Source organism: Myiozetetes cayanensis, unplaced genomic scaffold (genome assembly GCF_022539395.1).
Source record: "Myiozetetes cayanensis isolate MyiCay16 unplaced genomic scaffold, myiCay2020 scf1, whole genome shotgun sequence".
Taxonomy (NCBI): Eukaryota; Metazoa; Chordata; class Aves; order Passeriformes; family Tyrannidae; genus Myiozetetes; species Myiozetetes cayanensis.
In genome coordinates this window covers 124,133,179-124,156,892 of record NW_026086604.1, presented here as the reverse complement: position 1 = coordinate 124,156,892, position 23,714 = coordinate 124,133,179, and the positions used below count along the sequence as shown (strand labels likewise).

The following is a 23,714-nucleotide window of genomic DNA, read 5'->3' as shown; positions in this document are numbered from 1 at the left end:
GTTTGAATTCGCTTGAGCTACATCCATTTACTCTGGTGTTTGGGGAATACTTACATGCTCATTTCCATTGGATATATGATAGATCCAGTAATAAGAAACAAAGTGGTGACAGTGACTTAAATTCTCATAGCTGGTTTTAAGGTGTTAATCTGAACCCAAGAATGTGCTGCAATTTAAAATGAACCTTCAAGAGCGTCTCCGGCTGTTTGCGATTTCAGAGAGGTACAGCACTTGGACACTGAGGGATTAAACGAAAGAGAGATCAGTAGCTGAGAAGAAATGTCTGTTCTTCAGGCATGTTCCTCAGGTTCTCAGAGCCTTTAGTCAGAAATGGGGTCCAAAACAAGCCAACAAGGAAAGATGCTTCTCAATAGTTCTGAATCTGTGCAGGTCCTGGAATGGCCACAGTGTTGCATCCCCCCAGCAAATGAGTGAGTGGATTCTCACCCATCCCACTGCAGTTCCTTTCGAGTTTAAAAATTCTGGTTTAGCTTACTTCTAATTTTGTTCTAATTAAGTCATAGTTTGCCAGAGTAAGTCTTATATGACAAGTTCTCTAATTTTAATCGCGATGTTGGTTTGTCAATATGTATCAAAGTTTTATATCTTCTTTTTTTTTCCATTAAAGTAAATCTTTCTAAGCTGTTGTGATGAACAGGGCGTAGTATATATATTTTGCTATTTTGTATTTTGTTCAACATGGTACCTTTTGGCACGACACTGCAGGCGGTGTGCAGTGATGTGTACATAAGTGAGAGATTTTCCGTAGTCTCTGAAGCATATTTGGAAAGTTGTATTTAAAGATTAGCTTATTAATGTTGTGTTTCAGGGGCATGTAGGTAATTACTTTTACAGCTATAGATGGGTGATGCTGTCTTGTGAATGCGTAATAGGTTTCTTCACTCTGGCTGAATCAGCTCTTTGTGGTTTTTGATGATATTAACCAGTGGCTTACAAATGTGCCAGTGACAGGCAGGTTTTGCATTCACAGCTCCTCCGTAAAAGCACAGGTCTTTTTCCCCAGTGCTTGCAGGAAGACTTCTGCAGGCCAACTGATAAGACTCCCTCCTGTGCAGGTAGATGCAATGTAATGAAATTGGATGTGTGTGCTGGGCTTTGTAAATAAAATGAGATTGACCCCAGCCATTATCTCATTTATCTCATTTACATTGTAAAATCAGTATCTACACTATTGATTAGAGCATAATTAGTTAATTATGAACAGAAAAATGCAGAGTTATGTAGGGCTTGAGCACAGCCAGCTGTACTGCTAAAAAAACTAATAAAAACAATCCAAGGGCAAGAGCAGATGGAGATCACTTTATTAAAGAACAAAGCAGACATATTTCAGGTGTGGAAATGCCTAATCAAGCTTTCTTGCTGTGAATATGTAGCTGACCTGCATTCTCTACTTTTATAAGTGAAAAATGTTTTCTTTTATTATTTTTTAGCTTATTAACCTTACTACTTCAGAATTCACCTTTATTCTTCACACCCCATTTTCTTGGTATGTAGTGGGCATATATTTATCCTCATTAATTGCTGGAATGAGGAACACAGTGATTTCTAATTTTGATGCATAAAGTAATTTCAGGCTTGTTATAACACTGATAGTAAGCAATTACTTGTCAGTTAGAGGTAATTTAGGAGGTTAGGTTAGCTTGTCTTTGTGTGGAGCTGTGTTTTTATTTGCACAAAGTTTACAGTACAGCAGCTAGCCACGCCACTGAAGATGGCCGTGCACTTAACTGCATTTATAAATCATGGGCTTAATCACAAAGACAGTTACCAACAAATAGCAGCAAGATAAAATATTTGCTAGTTTAAGGACTGTTTTGAAGGTGTGACCTTGAATGCACAAGGGTAAAAATTTCAACAGCCTTTAATATGGAGGAAGTGGCTTCTTTCCCTTTTCCCCTCACACCTAGCCTAACAGTTTTACTTGTCCTATTAAGCCATCTTCAGGATGGATGTGGATGATACTTGTAAATGACAGTGCCGTGTGACTCCTTTGCTTTGTAAATGTCCGTATTGTGATTGATCTGTGAGTGTGTTTTACCAAGAGGCTGTGAAGCTGTCAGCATGACACCTTTTGTGACCCAACATTTCATTCTCTGTAATTAAGTTGAAAGTACACTGTATTTTTTGTTGCTTTCTTATTTTCTGAATCTGACAGTGGATTTTCTATCATTTTTATGTTGCTAGACAAAAGAACACAACTGGTAGTATACACTTTAGGAATTCATCTCATTTTACTAGTGCCATTTTAACCTAAGTGTAGGGTTTTCTTTTGGAATTAAGAGTTAAGAATGCCAGTTTTGTTCTCTGCACTGTGATGTGTGTAAGCTTCAAATATTGTCCCCAGTCAGTCATAGCAGACAAGAACATTGCCAGACAGCTAGGGCATCATCTTTAACTAAGGTGCAGTGTGTATTCATTCATTTTCCCAGCATCATGCTCTGGGAACTTCGAAGTCAGTGAATTTGTGTCCTACGGTACAGAATTCATATTTCAACAAAAAGCAGTAGGAAGGAAGCATTTAAAAATATTTGGTATAGTTTCATTTTTATCACCATGCAGCTTTTTATGGTTTGATATGTGAAAAAATACTTTTGTTATTTGCATTTCCTCAGCTATGCAGATGCAGATTGGAGCTATTAGTATCTGAAAACTTTCATCTAGATATTTTTAACTCATTCTAAGAAAGTGCAGTTTTTCTTCTGCAAAACTAAACACTCTGAAGTGATAAAAATTAATGAAAATAAATATTAAAACTATTCAGCTTTAGAATGGTGCCTCGAGATCTGTATTTAATTTCACAATTTTCTGGTTATTTCAACCCAGCCTCATGAACTCCCTCAGTGTGCTTCTGAAACATAGCTAAAGGTGCAGTCAGGAAGTACCTCATTCTACACAGAAAATGGAAGAGATGGAAGAGATGCCGAAGTGTAAAGGGAAAACATTTTATTTTGGACATATAAAACAATTACCTCAAAAAACCAATCTAAATTGACACTGTTTAAATCAGATGTAGATTTTAAATTTTAGGATTAAGCTCTGAAAATACTCTAATCAGTCAGAAATAGTGTGATGCTTTATTTTGTATTATTTAGAGGATCCCAAGCAGTTTACAAAAAGGGAGTTCTGATAGGCAGTGCTCAAGTGCAAGCCCTTACATGCGTAAGATTTCAAATACAGAAATAGGTTAGTAAAAATATACTCCTTTACAGATGAGAACACTGAGACTCAAAGAAGCTTAATCTCTTGCTGAAGGTCACATACACTGCTGGGATTTAGGACTGTAACCCATCCTATCTACCACTCTCAACCTTTTTATTATTTTAATATGCCTTTCACAAGAAATAAAACTGCATATATTCCTGATTTTAAGTAATATATTTCTACATTAGAACTCTTGTCTTTAAAGACCAAGAGTGGTTTCTTGTTATGTGTTTTCTTTGTCCTGGAGTTAGATTCAGTCACTGCTAAACAATCCTATGTACATATACTGCAATACGGTATATTCAGTTTTTTCAAAAATACTGAAACCATGTCAGTCTAGTGTTGCATCCTGTGGATAATCAGATTATTGCTCTTAGTTTCTATTTAGCAGAAAACAGTACATGCCATACCCTTATCAGTGCTCATGTCTTACATATAACTGCTGCAGACAGAAGGCTTCCCTTGCAAGCACAGCCTTGGTAGCAAGGACAAAAGTATTTACTTTGGTTAAACAATCATAGTCTGAAAACAGTTATTTCTTTTTATTTGGAGACTAATCCTTGGAGAAGTCACATGAATGTTTTCTTCTGTTAGTACAGCAGTGTGTTAGTTGAGTCCTCTTTCTGTGATGCCCTGTGTATTCTGTTGATAAATTATATCCCTCTCTTTCATCTGATGATGCCTGTGCCATGCTATTATTCCAAATTTTGGACGTTTTTGCATTTGCATGTACTGTACAGGAGAAAAATGAGTACCCAGGGAAGCAAAAAAAGAGAATGTAGGGGATTTCTTGGAAAATTTGATTTTTAAACGTTTACTCTCTTTCCTATTTTTGGATCATTTATATTGGCTTTAATTTAGAGTTTAAGAGCATTTAATGAAGAAAGTAATGCAAAGTAAATTTGAAAAAAGCTTTCCTTTTCATACAAGGGAATACAGGGGCATATGCAAATAAAGTGAAGTGCAGTAGGGCACATGAAAATCTCTGTTATTTGCTTTGAAAAATATCTTTCTTGTTTTGAGCATATTATTGTACTGATTTAAAAATCCTTTCATGAAGCACTTGTTCTAGAGTAGCATTTCTTCTGTGCTGGTACATTAAGTTTACGTTAACAATATCTGTGCTGTATGTTTTGAGCTCTTTGTGTGGACCATGCATAGTACAAAACACTAATGAAAGATGTATTGAAGAAGGATGTAAAATGGTTGTGTGTGCATAGGGGAGTTTTATAAGCAAGAGATAACAGTGAAATCCTTTCAAATTAATTCCCCTTTCCAGAAAATTCAAAGTGAATGAGAAAATATTTTGTGCATTTATTTATCAACCATATAGTCCTGGTGTTAAAAAAAAAAAACAAACCATATCTGTAAATTATACATGAGTTGTTGAACATGTGGGTGAATTTTTCACAAAGTTTTCCTTGAAAAGGTGTGTATGCAAAATAGGGTCTTAAACCAGTGAAAAATCAATATGGTCACTGTCTAAAATAGTCAAAATATCTCAAAATAAATGGCAATGAATGACATTGAAGTATCTAAAAAGTTGAGCATTTTTTTTATTATTTAATATGCAAGTCTTTGAAATATTATCATGTATATAAGATGACGACAGGTGATATATGAGTGTCTGCATCAGAATATTCCAAATTAAGCAGAACCTACTTGAAGTGATTGTGTTTAAAATTACCCCTTATAGAAAATTGATTTTCTTTATTATGATAATGGGTCAGGAAATCTTGTGCTGAGAATTGCAGGGAAGCTCAATCTAAAATAGTACAGAAGTACCATTTAATATAAATATACATTTTGGTTTTCTGTTGCAGGTGTGACGAATGCAGGCTTTGCTACCATTTTGGCTGTTTAGACCCTCCCTTGAAAAAGTCTCCTAAACAGACTGGCTATGGATGGATTTGTCAGGAATGTGACTCTACATCCTCCAAAGTAAGTTAATTCATCCTGAAAATAGTTGAAGTATTCTAGTTTTAGGAGTCTTACTTAGTGTCTGTAGTTTTTGATGAAATACTATGTGTAGGTCTGCTCTGGAAAACAGGAGGTCACAAAATAAAGATTTCAGATTCTCTGTAAAAAAGCAGAGTGTATGCAAAATGGAAATAACCAATAAAGAGAATTTTACTATCCCAGTTAAATGCTTGTTTTTCACATTGTGTTCTCTCTGAGAAAGGTGTGAGTATGGGTACTGTATCAGCATTGATAACATTGACAAGTGAAAGTATTTCAGGTGTAGTAAAGAATACAAACCTCTAAGGACAGAGGTAGAAAATGTGTGTGTTTTCTAAGCAAAGAAAGAAAGATGACTTGAATTACTGAACTTGTTTCTTTCACTGAAAATTCATATGAAGGTTATTAATACTTTATATTGATTGGTATGCCTTGATCAAATATAACATTGTAAAACTAGACCTACATTTTTGACTTGGATTAATTCTCTTTAATACTGTTGAAAGTAATAGTATACTTCTGTAGTACTGACTTTTCGAAAATAAAGATTTTGATTCTTTGTCTGCACAGAAGCTTCTTTAGTAGTGGCATTCTTTTCTATCATCACTGTAATCTCTGAAGATACACTTTCGAATTGATTTTCAAAATTGGATTTATAAATGCATCTGATACCTCAGTGTGAAAATAAAAGAGCACTCTAAAAGTCTTAAAGATTTTACAGGCCGTTCTGCTACTTTCTTTGTATTTTGCAGAATCTTTTAACTAGCAAGGAACAGTAAGACAGTATTTGGATACACAGGGACATAGCTGTGCAGATATGTTGTCACAAGTTACCTCTTAGCACACTTAGATACTTAAACTCTTTCATGATGTTACTTTCAAGACTGACAGATACAAAATACTCAGAGAGGAGTATCATTTTTTGGCTCACTAGTGTCCCTTTCCAGTTGGAAAAATGTATTACTCAGTTTCCCCTTGGGAGATTAATCAAATTCTTCTTCTGTAAGGAGGTAGGAAGACAGACATTGAAAATTAGCTGTCCACTACAGTTCGGACATCAAGCAATCTTTCTTGAATACCACTTACATGCAAGAAACATTCCAAGAGTGAATTAAAATTGTTATTGAATTTCTGTCAACTGCTTAAACTAAAATGGCGTCTTGATAACGTGAGTTAAAATCTCCCATCTCCTGTAGTCTTGACTTCCAAGTAAATGGAAAAATTCCAGGGTTTATAATTTCCAATTGTGTTTTCCTGGAGATTAGCACACCATGTACCAGATAAATTTTATTTAAATACTTTATCAAGTAAATTAAGTATGGTGGACTTCACTTATTGCAGGGTGTGTATTAGTTTTAAGGTGTGTTGAAAAATACAATGTTTTCAAGAGTAAATAAATTTTATCAGTAGAATGATTATATATTTTATGTTATCTTAGTGATTATTAAGAATTTTTAAAATACTTGTTACTGTATCTGATTGTCTTTTTCATTCCTAAAGATTTTAAATACGTAAATTTAAATAAAGTCTCTTGCCCTTTCAAGAACAGGCAATTTGAATTGCATTTGAGTGAATATGTAATAAATATGAAAGATACCGAAAAATTGTCTTATGGAGACTCCTTGTGGTTTTGTTTAGTCATTTTCCCATAGCTTTTCCACAGCTGTGCAGAGAAATTTCTATTGATAAAGTTATATTGGCCTCTGTTTCTGAAAGTCTTTTTTTAGTAGCTTTTTTCTGTTTTGTGCTATGCTGCATAACAAATTCAAAAAAATTAGTTAAACTCCTTTCAGCCTTAATGTGAATACATTTTTTAAAGGATTATAATTTTGCTTATGTACTTCATAATTTTCAAATTTAGTGTTCTGTATGGCTTTAGGTTTGTGTATTATATATCTGTGATTTTTTGCAGCCGGGAGGAGCTGATATGATAAAGCTTTTTTCTACCCCTCCCTAGAGGGTGGCCTCTCAAACATGTGCTTAGAGCTCAGAAGAGAACTATTGTAGAGGAAGTTGGTCTTTGCTGCACTCTGCCTGACCTGTGGATGAATTGTAAGGCTGAGCTAGCAGCCATTTCAGTCTCTCAGTCACTCACTGCATCCAATTTTTGATGTGTCACAGGGAAGTTTCTTGTATTGATTATAGCAGGAAAATGGAATTGAATTTCCTCCTTTGGCCAATGAGACTATTGTTTAATTCTCTTTCTTTCAACTTTGTTAATCTTTTTTGATCCAATAGAAATCACTGTTACACATTTTAAAATTCCCCAATGATATCTTCATTAGTAGTACTGGGCCTTGAAAATAGTTGGTAGACAAATTACATTATTTCAGTTACAAGAGAGATTATAGTGTGTGGCATATAAGGACTGCTTAAAAGTTTTTACTTCTAATTACAGATTTCAATTTTAGATGTTTAGGAAAAGTTGCATTCTGCTGACAACAAATAATGCTATTTTATTTTCAGATTCTGCTAAGTACTTGCAGGTGTCAGCAGTACAAGGGATGTAATTTAGCAGTAATAAACATATGCTTTAAATTGATATCTAGCACAAGTGCTGGACATGCTACTTCCATTTTTCTTGTACTAGTCACAGGACTCTCGAGCAATTGTGTCAGTTTTTCCACCAGAGTAACATATTCCCATATTACCCTGCCTGTCAAATAATAGACAGACAGTGACTTTGCTGTAGGGCATGAGGGCAACAGCTTCTCTGCTGGTAATACTTGCTGTCAGCCTTCTGTGGAATGGGTAATGCTCACTACTAAGGTCTGACAAGCTCTCTCATCTCAAAAACATTGTAGATTTTGTTACATCACATGAAAGCTGAAGTAAACCTATAAGGTCTCCATTTCTATAACATTATCCACCTACCCTGCAAAAGGATTACAGTGTGCTTTCAGGATTGCCAAACAGCACTATAAATCATAATGTTCCTGTTAGTTTGTATTAGTGGTATTCAGACTTAATATAGAGCCTTGTTTGAGTTAAATTTAAGAAAGATAAAATAAATAAAATGTAAACCAAATTACTCAATATTATGATGTGGTAATATTTAGTAGAAATAAATGTGGCCATTTGTTCATTATGTAGCATAAGACCTCACTATGAGCTCTCTTTACTGTTAGATGTGGACTCCTTTCTATTGCCTTCCAGTGAAAAGTAGGGTTTGAAATCTCTCCTCCGATTTTAAAATTTGAAAAGACCAAAGCAGTAAGGAGTTTAAACATACTATTGTGGTGGTTAAACTGACCATGGTTGTTAGGTTTCTATCTGCTCATCTTTACATACAACCTATTTTGCAAAATGCTGCAGAGTGTACATGTTGGGTCATTATTTGAGTGCTGCAAGATCAGCTGCCTTGTCTCTAGACTTCTGTGTAGTTTGCTTTTATTTTATCTTTTTACTGTATTGCATTTTTTCAGTGGAAATAAATTGTCAGTATATATACATAGAATTCTCATCTAAACCCCTCAGGAAATATTTTCTGGAACTACAAATACATGACACAACAACCCTGGCAAGTAATATATTTTTGTACACATTTTGTGTTGGAAAGCAATTGTGGATGATTTTGCTTATCTTCCAAGTTGAAGCGTTTCTTTGGGTATATCTTGCTTTCACATAATGAATATGCAAATGTAATTGGACACTGTAATATTAAATTACTGAATATAATGTTTGAAACAATATTTTAAGTTTAAAAGAATTTTTAATATGTAATATGTATTTCAAACCTTTAAATTTGGTCAGATAAAAAGTAAAAAGTGTACAATTCAATTTAATTCCTGTGTTTCATGGAACTGTATTCTAGTCAAAAATAAAGTTGGTGGTTAAGAAGGCCTGTGAGGACTGCAGAAGTGTCTTAATCTGTTCCTGAGTTGTGCAGGCGACTATCTCGTTATGGCTTATGGATTTTCATCTTTTTTATTATGACTTTTCTTCCAAACTAAGGAAGTGTTTCCTCACACATGTGGTTTCATGCAAGTGTATTAATAATTAAACAATGAAAACAAAAATTCCTGATATCAACCTCTCAAAAGTAAGGAAATACCAAAGTTAAGTGGCATGAAGCACTGTAAGTCCTTTTGTGGCTATGTGGGACTTTGCAACCTTTAATCACTTCATGCTATGATTTTTGTCTTCTATAGGACCCCTCCCTGCCTTCTGTGATTTAGCTGTTGGGGGGTCACTAAAAGGGATTAATTTGGGTTGAGAATTAGGAGAAAATACTGTCTTTAGTTTTTACAGGGCACAAGAACTGAAGCGATGATTTTAGAAATGGGAAAAAGAACGTTTGACCTTATATTTGGAGTAGTTGAGTTGTTGCCAGTAAATTGAATTTTATTTTTGTCTCACCCCAGAGCTCCTGTGAGTTCTAGACAAAATTAACATTTTCAATTGTTTAGTATTTTTTTTCTCCTTGTTTGCTGTTGGCCAGCTTGGATCCCTAGGCCCAGCCTGTAAAAATGCTGAATTCTCTGAGCTGGTGAGTAAGCAGTGTTTTGAAAGGGTCCATAATGATGTGGTGCAGACTATTGCAAATCGAGTAATTTAATAAAAATTTTATTTCATACTCTCCGTGTGTCTTGACTTCCCTATTGCAAAATGTCAGCACTGCTCCCTATTTTAGACATTTTCTGTAGCTTTGGATGAGTTGTTCTCTGGGGCTGCCTTTTCCTGTCCACTGGCAATAGGAGGGAGCCAAGACAGGTAGTTTAGATTAGCGAGGGTTATAGTTTAGGTGGGATTCTCCTTGCCTGAGTACACACAGAAGATGATTGAATCAGCATTGCAAGGACAGACTTTATCTGGGCTTTTACTAAACAGTCTGAACAAAACATTTTCAATTTAGCCAATATCTTTAACTTTTTATATATACAAGAAAACATTATATGAATTTAACATATGAGGTTGGCACACAATAGTAATATAATGCTTAATCATGTCTTAAGTATGTTTTATATGTGCTATATTTTATCATTCAATACAATGCAATTTACAGTTACATTTGAAATACATTTTAAAATAAATATACCAAAAAAAATCCTTAGAGGTCTTTTGAATGAATTCAGACTCACTTCAGTTGCATATTCTGACAAAGGGTAACCTTCATGTAGTCACTTTACATCAGAGAGATTGTTGCACCTTCTTTTGAGGACAGAACATAGAAGCAAATGTACTGCTATCACAGCACACAGCATTGCAGCTGAAAAATGATAAAAGAATACTGCTAATAAATCTGCTTGCTGGTTCAAGCAGAACGTAATATAATGGGAAAAAAAGTTCAGTTTCTATGCAACATTTTTCAGCCAGAACTTAGGAGTATTTCAAGGTAGTTTACAGAAAAACAAATTACATAGTGCAATTCGCAGACTGCAGTTGTCTTCCACCAGTGCAAATATTATGATCTGTGTTATGGTCATCAAGAATGATCAAGTTAAACATTTGTGTGCGTATTTATATATTTAAAAGTTTGTTGAGGACAGTTTAATTAGGACTTCTTGTGTGATATTGAAAGAAAGATGGTTTTTAATATACAGCTGGAAAATATGTGGTCTTCCTAGGTTTGTGAGGAGGAGTAAAACATTGGCAATAGAATGATTTCCTTAAAAATGGACAAATTCACCAAATCTATAAGGCCCTGTAAAGATTTAACAGAAGTCCTTACAGCACGTATGCCCTGTTTTAATAACTTCAGTAATGCAAATCTTTGGCACAGAAATTAATTTCATTATCGAGAGGGTCAAAAAAGGATGAAATTGCAGTGTATGGCAATTCTTATCAGTTGGGTCAAGTATTGCCAAATGTGTTGTAATATTTGCTTCCCAGGTGGTATATTAAAAAAAAAAAAAAAAAAAAAGAGTTGGCACAGCCTCTGTTATTTTCTGGCAAACAGATATAATACATCTATGTAATGAATAATTTATATCATAAAATGTTCCAAAAATAATCAGCCTTGAAATTAACCTAAGATGGGACTTGATTTATGAATAGTGGATAAGTTATTTGCTATGAAATCCCCTAGTTAATCCAAATATTCACATACACTTAGTTGGCAGGAGATTCCCATAGTGTAGATGGGAGGCTTAGGTTTTAATGAAAAAAAAAAAAAAAGCTTAAGTGGTGTAAAATATTTCTGGAACAGATACTTGTTTTAAATATTTTAATTCTTCCCCACATCAAATCAATTTTACCAGTTCAAATACTCCCTGGTACTGACTGGCAGATCCTCGTCATGGGCGTCTAGTGCTTGTACTTTTTAGGTGCAGCTTAAGTGTATAAAAATTTTTAGTAGAAAATGAGCAATACAATATAACATTGTCTTTTCAATAACATTGTCGGAACAGACCTCTCTTTGGCAGATGATAGTGCAGCTAATACCAGGCAGAAGTTTAAAGAAAGTGGAATATAAGGATTTTTTGTGAAATGTATTATTGTTTCAAATGCAAAACCAGATCTCTGATTCTGAAGGATAACACTGGGATAGATGAAGAAGTATTATAAAAAAATAAACTATTAGTTAGGAGTGCAAAGTGAAATACATAACTTTTTCTTGCATTACACTTTGATAAAAGCCAACATTTATAATAAACCTGCTAAGAGTCTCTTTTGCAAGTGGCATATTTTTAGAAAATTCAGATTTAAACGGTGCACTGCAGTTTTAAATGAGGGTTTTTTGTCAAAAGAAAAGACCCCTTTTAATGATACTTGTTCCAAAAATTGTTTGGTTTCCAAGTTCGTTTTCTTCACCATATTTTTTGCTATGCAGGAGAAGGAAGAAATCCCTTTGCTGCTTATCTTTATACACTCTTTTTCATAAACAACCCAACAATATAGAGTTTTTTTCCAAAGCTGAAACTTTGCACACGTATCTTAGTATGAGAGCAGTAGTTTTTCACAGACTGCTCCATCATTTGTCTCTTAAGGTGCAGTCCTTCAGGAGCAAGCTGCTCCAGCGGGGTCGTAAGTCCTACCAACACACCTGCTCCAATGTGGGCTCCTCTCTCCATGGGTTCACAGGTCTTGCCAAGAACCTGCTCCAGCACAGGCTTCCTGCAGGTCACAGCCTCCTTTGGGCATCCACCTGCTCTAACATGGGGTCCTCCACAGGGTACGGGTGGATCTCTGCTCCCCCATGGACCGCCATGGGCTGGAGAGACACAGCTGCCTCACCACGGTCTGCATCACGGGCTGCAGGGGAATGTCCGTGTTAGCGCCTGGAACACCTCCTCCTTCTTCTTCACTGACCCTGGTGTCTGCAGAGTTGCTTCTCTTACTCCTCTCTCTTCAGGTGTTGCCCAGCAGGTTTTCCCCCCTTCTTAAATACATTATCCCCACTACCAGTGCTGCTGATGGGCTCCGCCTTGGTCAGTAGTGGGTCCAGCTGACATTGGCTCTGTCAGACACAGGAGAAGCTTCTGGCAGCTTCTCAAAGAAGCAACCCCTGCAGCCCCCCACCCTGCTGCCCTAACCTTGCCATGCAAATACAATACAAAAGTGAAGCAAATTATTTTTTCACAAGGCTTTGTGAGTGTCACACGAATCACGTCATTACTGAGATAGTCCTGCTTTTCGTAAGTTGTCTTGATAATTTTGCTTTTTTGTGACTAAAAATATGTTACTGAAGTTAAAAAAAGGATGGCTGAATTTAGAAATTAGCTTGGTCATTAATTATTACTTTGCTTAAAATGCACACCCATGTTCAATTGCCAGTGAAATGTTTAAGAGGTCCCTGATTAATAAAGTACTGGAAATAAATCATAAACAGCATAGTGGTTGTACATTTTTAATGCATGTAATCTGAATATATACAATCTAATATTTAAATGACTAAACATCTAGTTTAGTTATAATAAATATTACTCAAAGGTAATGGTTAAGAAAGCAGAATTTCTTCATGGGCAGCTGTTAGAATTGCTACTACTACTCTGTACCTTCTTTAAGTTATGCTTCTAACAAAATCTGCTTACAATTATGGTTTATCTAGGTAATAGCTCTGCAGCTGAATTGTGACTTACTCTTCCTAAGCCATGACAGAATGAATTTACAGCCTACATTGCCTGCTACTGTAATACTGAGTGGCAAGAAATCTCTGCTGGGACCTAGCTGCAATTGGGAAAAATTCAGAAATCAGCTAGTGTCAAGATTGAAGTAAAGCCACTGAATGTGGTTTTATGCTAACACAGCATGAGAGAACAAAAAACAAGAGCACTTTTTCAGCCCTGAGCAGCATCCCACAACAGGAAGATTTTATATCTCCTCTTTGGTATGCAGCTATGTATGCTCTCAAAGAATGTGAGAAGGCTGAATGAGGAATAGTGTCTAGGAAGGACAGAGGAAACAAGATTGCTCTCTTCTTACAGAACTGGAGACTTTCTTGCTTTTGAAAATCCATTTCTAGATATTTACAATATTGAGCAGCATTGTGACAGTAATTTTGCTCATCAAAGAGCTATATGGAAATGTAAAAGACACAGAGGTAATACTTTTAGTGCAAGTTTTCTCCATTTTACATTCCTTTTCAAGTGAAGTCAACAAAAACATACACTTGTGTGAAAGTCACTACAATGTTGCTGCCAGAGCATCATCTCTTACACCACTGATGTACATTCAGATGTACTTCATCAACCCAGTTCTTTTCCTACTTCTAGAGTTCCTAAAATAATGAGCCTTTTGGGTATCGATAGTTAGGGGTGTCATGCTGACAGTGGAGCCATAAACAAATTTAGCAATAAATTGTAATTGACCATCACTACTTTCACTTAACAATCCTATTGGAAATTCTGATTTTTATTTAGTTAATTAGTAGAAGATATGTTAATTTTGGAAGTGTCTGAAAAAAAGTGTGAATGAAAAGCTTCTAACTGGCTTTTGAATTTTTAAACCTTTTGAGTCTTGATTAAATTCTTGGGTTAGATGATATAAGATTCCAGGAGAGCGGTATTAAGAAAAAAGCGTTGACATTTTTGTTGCACACAATCTTTTTTTTGTTTGAATATTCGTGAAGAATTGAACAATCACCAAAAAATGTCAAGGTGCGTTCTTTGCAGTGACATAAACGGTAACTCCTGGTGTGCAAAGATATGTCTGGAGGCTGTTGGCATCCCATTCCACTCTAATTTTGCAAAGTGCTGTTCTGTTGCTACCATATTTCTGAGATAAATTTCTTTACCTAGAAATATATTTCTTGCCTTATATTTTACATAGAACTAGAAGGTATGCAGTTAAAGAAGAATTATATATTTTAAATCCTCACTAGTCCACCTTTATCATGCTGCAAATTATCTTAGGACATCACCTGTAATCGTATTCTATATGACAGAACAAGAATTAGACCTTTAATTGTTAATCTCTGGGTAAGATCTGAACACATTATCATAGTTGCCCAATTAACTGCTCATGTTTACTTTCAAGGTTGATTTTATTTTCAAGTCTTCTAAGGAAATGCAGCCATATATGTCACTTTAGGTAATGTGTCATTCGTCAGTATAAATTGCTAATGCTGCTTGGGCAAAATCTAATCATACTGAACCAGGAGAGAGAAAGAAGATGGGGGAAGAAACCAAAAAAAGTACCATTTTATGAAGTACTAAGCAAGTAATGAATTCTAGTACAGTCAAGATTTGCTTTTCGTCGTCGTGTTAGATAGTGGAAGTGAGATTCAGTTGCCATTCTCAAACAGAAATTCTCTTAGTGCCAGCCACATTTAATCACATTTTGCAGAAGACAGCTGGGCATTGCCAATTCGCGCTGTGTCAGCCACTTTCTCCTCAAAGGAGCGTCTCATCGCTTGGATTTTAGCGTTCTGTAGCAGAAAAGTTCCATCCTCTTAAAATTGGCTCAGCAGATAGCTTGTGTGGGGATATAACTGCAAGAGCATTACAATCAGCTCTACCAAGAAAATGCATAGATACTACGTAAAATTTTAAGGTGGCTTTTGAAAACTTTTTCACAAAACCTTTAAAATGTATAGTGCGTTGTTAAATTCTGGTAGCAATTAAGTTTATCTGAGATTTTTTAGTAAATGCGTCTTTGATAACAGTTGAAAATTATTATCTGGTTCAGTGGTTTGAAACACCTTTGTGCGTTTGAAAAGTCTTAAGTGTATTTCAGCTGCGACAAACAGTACCATTGAAATCATTGGAAAACACTGGAATCTGTAGATATCAAGATTTCTTTTAGCCTCTAATCTCATGAAGACTGAAGGGCAGATGGTATCCTTTCAGATGTGGTGTAAATAGCCAAAGAAAAGAAGTATCAAAAAGGAAGTAGCAAGATAACTCAATATTTATGGAAGGTACACACAAGTGTACTTAGAGTGAGTAAATCACATCACATTTATTTTTGGAAGTAGAAGGGTGTCAGCAATTTGAGAGAGTCATTGACATAATGAGTATTAAATCTGCAAACAGTCCTGTGCAATCAATAAGGATACATATCAGGTACTAATATTTACAAGAATATTGTGTATTACATGAAAATGCAGTTTACCCTACCATTTTGTTCTACCACATATCTCCACTGCTTATTTAGGTTAAATGTACTGCACAAGGCAGAGGAATTTCAGAGCAAAATGATGCTCTAAATACTTTGGTTTGTAACTTGCTGGTGGTAAGGAACTTCTTGAAGATGTAAGTTTTCACATGAGGATAGCTTCAAAAATCTTACATTTAAAGGTAATTATGAGAAAATACAAAAATATTGAGATATGGGAGCTGTGATTTATTAATCTTTTATTTATTCTCCCACTGAATGAACTATTGTCCTATTGTTTATGTGCTTTCTGGATACAGCATAGACAGAGACTGAAAAACTCCTTTATATAAAAAGAGTAAAATAGAAGACAGTAGATATGCTGGTTAATACACCATGAATCATTTTATCCACTGATTCATTCTTCCATGCAAAGTGACCTGCTTTGGCTAAAGAATAGTGAGATGACTTAAGCAATCCATTAGGAAATACAATTTTGAACCCTTGTAAGAAGAGGAAGAGGAAAGTGAACCAGGATCTTCCCTATGATGATGGAATGTGTTCCCCAGTTAATTCAGGGCAGCAGTCAAACCATTATCTCTAAGTAAGGCATTAGGTGTGTCTGTCTCTTTTTTCTTTTTATAATGTGGCAAAAAAATAAAAAGGAAAAAGGTAGGGACACTTCTTAAACCTCAAGGAGCTTTCAGTGTAGTGAATCTCAGGAGGAGGAAGGGAACTGTTGATGATCGAGGGTAGTACTGCTGAATTCTGAATCAAGCTGGCATTTAAAATACGCTGTTATTTTGAAAATTCCTATTGTTAGTTTAAATAATTCTACATTCTGATATGCTGATCTTAATGGATTTTATTCTGAGATATCTTAGTATATATTTAACTTAGCATTTTGGTTAAGGTCAGAAATTAATTTTTGAAAGGAATTAACTCAGGTGCCACCAATTGCTAAGCTTTGCTTCACATTATGGAGTGGTTTCAAGAGTGTACCAAGTGAGTGCCTGTCCAGGGGCACTGAAGCTGAGGATGTATTCTGACTGCTAATGGGCGTACCATCTTCATGACCAGTCTAGTCCTATCTTTGCGATGTGTGTTGTACATCTGGCTGATCCTCAACACCTTCTTTGATCTAAAGAGCTGTTCCTGGCACCCCACACTTTATTGATATGAAGTGACTCTTACGTGTGCTGTATCAAAGGTATGTTTGTTTTTCAGTTTCATTGACTGTAAAAGTGGTTTCATTCCTATTTTGATAATTTGTGAAATTAACATATTAGAACTCTGAAGATCAAAAGCCTAAAAGTGAATACACAAATATATACTGCTAGGGTATGAAGTTTCATAATTTGTGTATTTGTGTAAGCACTGTATTCTTATGGTTTTGACTGAAAGCATCTAGTCTACAATATTAAGCAACCATATTTAAGAGTAAGGGAGTTGGTGTATGTTTTCTACTACAGATGAGAAACGTAGAAAGGAATTTTGTCTAGTAGATGTAATCTGATAAAAAAAACCCAACCAACAAAAAAAAAAAAAAAAAAAAAAAAAAACCAAAAAAAACCCCAACCTAACAAACAAAACAAAAAAACCCAACCAACCAAACAAACAAAAAAACACCACCCAAAATCATCACAGGGAAAATATAAATATGCCTTAGAAACAAGGCTGTAAAGTTGACATTAAGTATGAATTTAGTTTCATCATTCCATTTGTCATTTGCAGTGTTCTTAATTAGGGAAGAATGAGGAGTTTCCAGGCTTTTCTGAGGGTGCTTTAAAGCTGCAGCAGTAGTTGTGACCTTTCGGTTCCCATGAGCTCAGCAAAAAATGGCTGATTAATGTCACATCTTAAACTGTGTCAACTTGGCTGTTTGTTCCCTTTTTAGTAAAGATACCGTTGTCTGTGCAGCTCAGTGTGACAGCATAAAATAACCTACTGCTTTAGCTGGCTACTTTATATTAATAAGAGTATCTCTATTTAGTGGTATAAAGTTATCTGGAAATTTTCTTTAATTATTCTAGCAATCAGCATGAGTGAACAAATCAGGGGCACTCACAGAACAGTATTTCTAAGATTTGTTTGAAGCTTCTTAAAGGATGACCAAGATATTATTTTTTTTTAATATGGCACATTCAGATGTTAGATCTGAGAAGGAGGGTATAGGAAACATTTTTATAGAAAGGTTTTTAAAGAAATTATAGATTCATTCTCCAAAAATATTTGTGTAGCCTTGAATTAATGTTTTACTTTTCTGCTTTATCAGTTCAAAATAAATGATGGTACTTTTTAGGAATAGAGAGAAAGGAGGAGCAGGAGGGAGAAAAGCATGATGACAAAAATAAGAGGACAGAAAGAAGCACCCTTGGTGTAAAAGGGGAACTGTAAGCACACACACATTCATAAGAATGAGAAAATTCCACTTGGAGAATACAAACCCTTATAGGGGAGAGTGGGGTGAATTAAATAAAAAGGATTGCAGCAAAGTGGAAATGAGGATGTGAAGGACACACAGCCTTCCCTCAGAGCAGGGTAAAGCACTTACAGAAAAACCTCTGAAACAACAGGCAGATAAGTGGGTGCCATGTAAGGATAGTTTAGAGAGCTATAAAACTTGTGTAATAAACTTAGATGCAAAAAATTATGTACTGTGCAATCCTTTATTTTATCTTGTTACTTGAAAAATATTCTGGAAACGAGAGATGAAAACCAGTCTTGATTTAATAAGTAGCGTTTGACGATTTTGTGATGCTTTTGGTGATCACACATTTTAATATCACTCTGTTTTGCATTATGTTGGGAAAATCTGGACTTCAAGGAGTTGAAAAGCAAGAATCAGTGCTGATGAAGATGTAAGGAGCTAAATAAATATTACTTAAAGGACTTCTCAAGATGAAAAAAAAACCAAACAACCCTATGAATGTGCTGACCCTGTCTTGAGAATTAAGTTAGATGGTACAATTTAAAGCTTTGTTCCAACATCTGACAGACACACTCTGCATGCTGATGCATAATATCTGAAGATTGTGTGCTTGAAAGAAAGCCTTTTCTGAGCGACATTCTATTTTTGTTAGAATAAAGCAGCTGCTTTTTAGAGCAGAGATCTTCTCAAGTGCTCAATCTTCTCGTTCAAGTTAAGTATTAGCCAAATACTGTGAGCAATTTTGTATATGCTTTCTCCTAAGCTGCTGAAGTGAACCAAAGCAAACTATTTTGTCCATAAATTGTGCAAATGTGCAGCTTGACCCTTAGAGGTGAAAGTAAGTTTGGTGCTGTACCTTACTCCCAAGTTGTCACCGCCTCAGCAATCCAAAAGCGTGGAAAGTTTGGAGCAATTTAAACATGATTTGAAAAGAAATACAGCTGGGTAAAACTTTCTTCTAGAGAGACTGTATGAATGGATTGTGGCGGTCTGCCCCTGATCATTTCTGAAGGAATAATACATTGCTTAAGGAAGCAGACAACTGCAAACCCCAGTGTAGCCTTACTAATGCATCAATTGTAGCTGCAGCACTGCCTTCCAGGAGTGATATCAGCTTTGTACATCTGTGGTTTAGAAAATGCCGTTTAAATGTTAGGTGGAATGTGCCTATATAATTTTGTAAATATGTTTAGTATGTTGAAGTCAACAACTGCAGTTATATGCAACATACATACAGCTACACATTAAGCACCACACTTTAATTGGCTGTAGATGCTTGTTCTGTGTTTGAGAATTTGTTTTGTATCTCCTGGGTTTTTTGGTTTTTTAGAAGGTGGAAAAAAGAATTGGAGATATCAGAGCTGTACAGAACAGGCACAGGGAAGATGAAATGTCCTGATCCAGTAGTAATGAATTATGTTTGTACTGTCTTAAGGAGCTTTTAGAACTCCATAAAATAACTTCTATAAAGTCTGCAAAGTATAAAATGAGGACAAAAATAATTTTCTAGGTTATAGTATATGCCTTTAACCTAATTCATAACTTGAAAAAAATAGCAGAACAATATATAGGAAGAAAGCAGTGTGGACAAAAAAAAAGGGAAAAAAAGTATTGAGCTACTCTTACATGCAGTGATAATGGCATAGTACAGCAGTCTTGTCAGTATATTAATATCCTTCAAAAGGATATTCATATGAAATCTGTTGCTCTGGTGCACCAGATAATTACCAAATTATGCAAGACATAGGAGATTTAACACAAAAAAAAAGATAGATATTGGCTTTTTCCCTTTAGTGAAGAAATTCTAAAAAGTGCTAGTGATGATATACATGTTAGTACACAAATTTTTGCCAGTAGTTTGAGCCACTGTCATCACTGGCTTTAATCCATGATAGTAACAGAAAAGTTGTATTCTTTATTTTGTACATCCAAGATGAGATTAGTGTGGTGAGTCTATAATTTGAAGTTTAATTCCCTTTTTTTGTATTCTAATTGGTTTTATTAATTACAGTATTTTAAGAGTTGATTTTTAATACAGTTCAAAGAATTCTGGGGTCAGAAAAAGTAGCTATTGAAAGGGTAGCTAAAAGAATAGCTTTTGAATGTTGAGTAGTGAATGATGAGCAAGTGAAAGGAAAATACAATAATTTGATTTGGATGGTGGAGGATTCAGTCCCAAGAGAGGTAGGATTAGTACACTGAGTAATGGAAATGTAGAAAAATGCATGAGTTAGAAAGGGGAAACTAATTCAGGTTCCAGAGGTCAGTGAATGATAATACCTTCAAACAGTAAAATGTTCTCCTGTTTGCTGTTTCTATTTGCATGTGATAAAGTCGGAAGAATAAATATCAAAAACATTATTTTGAGAATGTTCTTTCTGGCTTTAAATATATGTAAATGATTTTTTTCTGTTTGAAGAAGGAATCCAGAGAAAACAGATGACCATTTCCTTTCATACTTTGTTCAAACACTTCCAGTAAAATATTAACAATAATAGCACACTTATTTTAAAACAACAGTACAGGTGGGAATTTACCCTTTGCACTTGGAAATCTAGGTAGGTTTCAAAAATGCAAGCATGCTTTTCCAGTGCTGTAGTTTATTGGAAGATAGAGGGATAATACATTGGGACTTATGGGTATTTATTGGAAACTTGTAACTTTATTAGTTCCTTCACAGTGCACAGGGTGTTAGAAGAAAAATAGCAAAAGTAGTGCAAGGCTAACAAATGTAATTAAGTTTCTATATTTGGAAAACAGAGAATTATAAAAGGTCTTTGGTTTGTTTCTGTCTTTAAAAGAAGGCAGAGGTTTTAAAGCTAGCTTAAGGTTTATTACCTGAACTGAGGTGGTTTCAGAGTTAGCTGAGAATGAGACCCTGTTGTTTTAAGTGTGTATAGACATAGAAGTCATCATCCCCTTCTCAAGAGAGAAAAAATACCCAAGGACATAACATTGCGGTTGCCTCTGTGACTGGCAGCGTAGGAGGTCAGCACATGGATGTGAGAGGTTGCATTTGTAATTTCCTATCTTTGGAGAGGGCAGGAGAGAGGAGATTGTCAGATGTTGAATAAAATCAGCAGGAAGAGAGTGACAAAGGCAGAAGAGAAAGAGGAAGGGAAATTTTACAGCTGTGGAACCTGACTTAAAAGTTTAAAGCCCATATTCTTGCCTCTTTAATTAACACAGGGTAAAATCTGAGGAACAGCAAAGTGATTGATCTCACATGTAAGTAGATTGAGATAAACTCTGCATTCCTCCTTGGGGGTTTACTTTGGCCACCTGTGAACTGTGGAGTGCTACATATATCTTGTCTGCACCAGATTTTCCCAAATTCTGCTAAGATACTGTGAATACTTTCAAAGTGTGCCCCTGGGGTGTAAGAGAGAATAAGAACGGTGGGAGTGGTTGATCAGCTACTGGAGGGGTGTTCCACAGTCTGGGCAGGAGAGGCACTGTCGGTCTGACCCAGGAAGGCTTTTTCTGTGCAGCGCTGAAGATGACACTCTGTGAGGCTACAACCACTTTAACACTTCAATAAAAATGTGCTAATTTCATCCCATAGTGCTTCAGCTATGAGAAGCTGTCTTCATGTTTCAGAAAGGGCTTTCTCCCCCTCCCCCTTTTGTAAGTCTAAAGGGGGACAAATATTTCTACTTTGTTACTGTTAGAAGTCTTTGTTAGTAACTTTGGCTTCCAATTCATTACTGCAGTCATGTTTTCACAGCCTGGTGTGAGAGATAAACCCTTTGCAAATGAAGACAGCATCCATTTTCTTTCTACCTCAGGCCACACAGAATTGATTGGGTAATAAAATGACAGTACGATGTAATATACTGACGGCTCTTTAATTTGAAAACTAGTTCCAGGCTGATTCAAAACTTGTTTAAAGCTAATTTATGACTTGTGTAATTTTCAACTGGACTAAAGTAAAGGATGATGTATGAAAACCAGTGCAGAGTTAACATAATATATTCAAACCCGTCAGCTTGAAATCATCTATAAAGGGTTTGTAGGTTGATTTGTTTCAATTCTTTTTTAGTTTTGTTTTAAAGAAGCAGTGGCAGAAAAAATAGTGTCTGTTTGGCTGGTATGAATACCCTTGTAAGACACTATTTTTCCATTATCTTATTTCAAATGGAAATGCTTTCTAGCAGAGTATTTTATGCATACTTTTATAAATATACATCAATTCTCCATTTTCTTCAAAATAAGAAGCTGTGTTGAGTCAGTAACATAGAATGGTAAACAGGTACAGTATTTTGTTAGCACAGTGTTCACTACGTGCATTGCTTATGACTATACATGTCTGTATATACATATCTGTATCCTGTTTACATATGAAATGCATACCTGTATATGTGTCTTGATCTTGAATTAATGGTCTGGTTTTTGAAAAGCAAAATATAAAACTAGTGAAATTCTCAAATTAAGCCACAACATCAGCATATCATAAAATGTAAATATCTCCCTTTGAAATCTATCACTTTCATGAGGCTCACAAATGAAATCCACATCTGTTCTGTACACACTTGGTTTTCCAGCATACAGTGTCAGTAATATTTCTGCACAGAAAAGGACAAAACTAAAAGCACAATATGTGTTCCTATACAGTAGATGCAAATAGCAAATACACAAACTGGAATGAAGGGAAGAAGAGAACTGAATGCTGCCAAGACTAGCAAGCAAGTTCCATCCCAGGACTAGAATATCTGATTTGTCGTGTATTTGTGTCAACATGCAGTCAAAATAATATTTTTTGCAGAACTGAGATTTGATTCAAGCCAATGCAGTTATGGTATCTTAAAATACGCAAACATTTAGGTCACAGGAAAAGAGCCGTAGTTCAAAGCAGGGCTGTCTTGCATAAACATAGCAGAATATCTACACATTTCATGTTTCCTCTTCAAGGTTTCATAAGTCCAAGACGAATCATGTTCTGAGGAGCTTTGATCAAAAACTGCATTTTGCAGGCAAAACTTAATTACTGAGGATTTGGAATTTGTTTATACTGCATTTATGTTTTCACAAGGAATTTCTACATTTTCAGGGAGCTGCAAGTACCATTTAGTAGTGGGTTTCCCCTGTAATTTAATAATTATTATAATTAAATATTGTGATCCATTATAAATCTATGCATTGACCTGACTTGCAAATGAAATTTTTTTATTTTTCCTGTGTAGTTTAGAAAATATAATAATAATTTAATGAAATGGAAAGGGCTGAAGCACCAGAAAAGAGATGTACCAGAATACTTACCGTGTTAATTTTATGTCCATGAATGACCGTGTCCATCGCTGCTACAGCTGAGGCTTACAGATCCATGAGAAGTGGAGTTGACATGGTTTTCATCATACAAGACCTTCAAAAAATAATAAAGTTACTTTAGGAAGGACAACAAACTAATTTTAATTATTTTTGAAGTACATTTTTCCTCTTAACACTTCTTTGGTAAAAACATTGGTTTAGGTTAGTGGTACAGATTTTTCTGCCTTTCCGTTACAAAAATAAATAATGCTAATACTTTTTCAGATTGTTTTACTTGCCAGAGTACAAATAAAGGTACCAGGATCTGTTACCAGAACTGTTGCACGCTTACTCATACTTGCCACATACACATAAAACA

General features: G+C 35.3%; 1 protein-coding gene across 3 annotated transcripts in view; it reads left to right on the top strand.

Annotated features, from left to right (window-relative positions):
• The window catches only part of PHF14 (PHD finger protein 14), a 158,055-nt gene that overhangs the window by 100,046 nt on the left and 34,295 nt on the right, over window positions 1-23,714 (top strand). For all 3 annotated transcript variants that reach the window (XM_050332587.1, XM_050332579.1, XM_050332580.1), the window contains exon 17: window positions 5,046-5,163. In XM_050332587.1, the coding sequence (XP_050188544.1) occupies window positions 5,046-5,163 (118 nt within the window). The remainder of the gene's footprint in view (window positions 1-5,045; window positions 5,164-23,714) is intronic.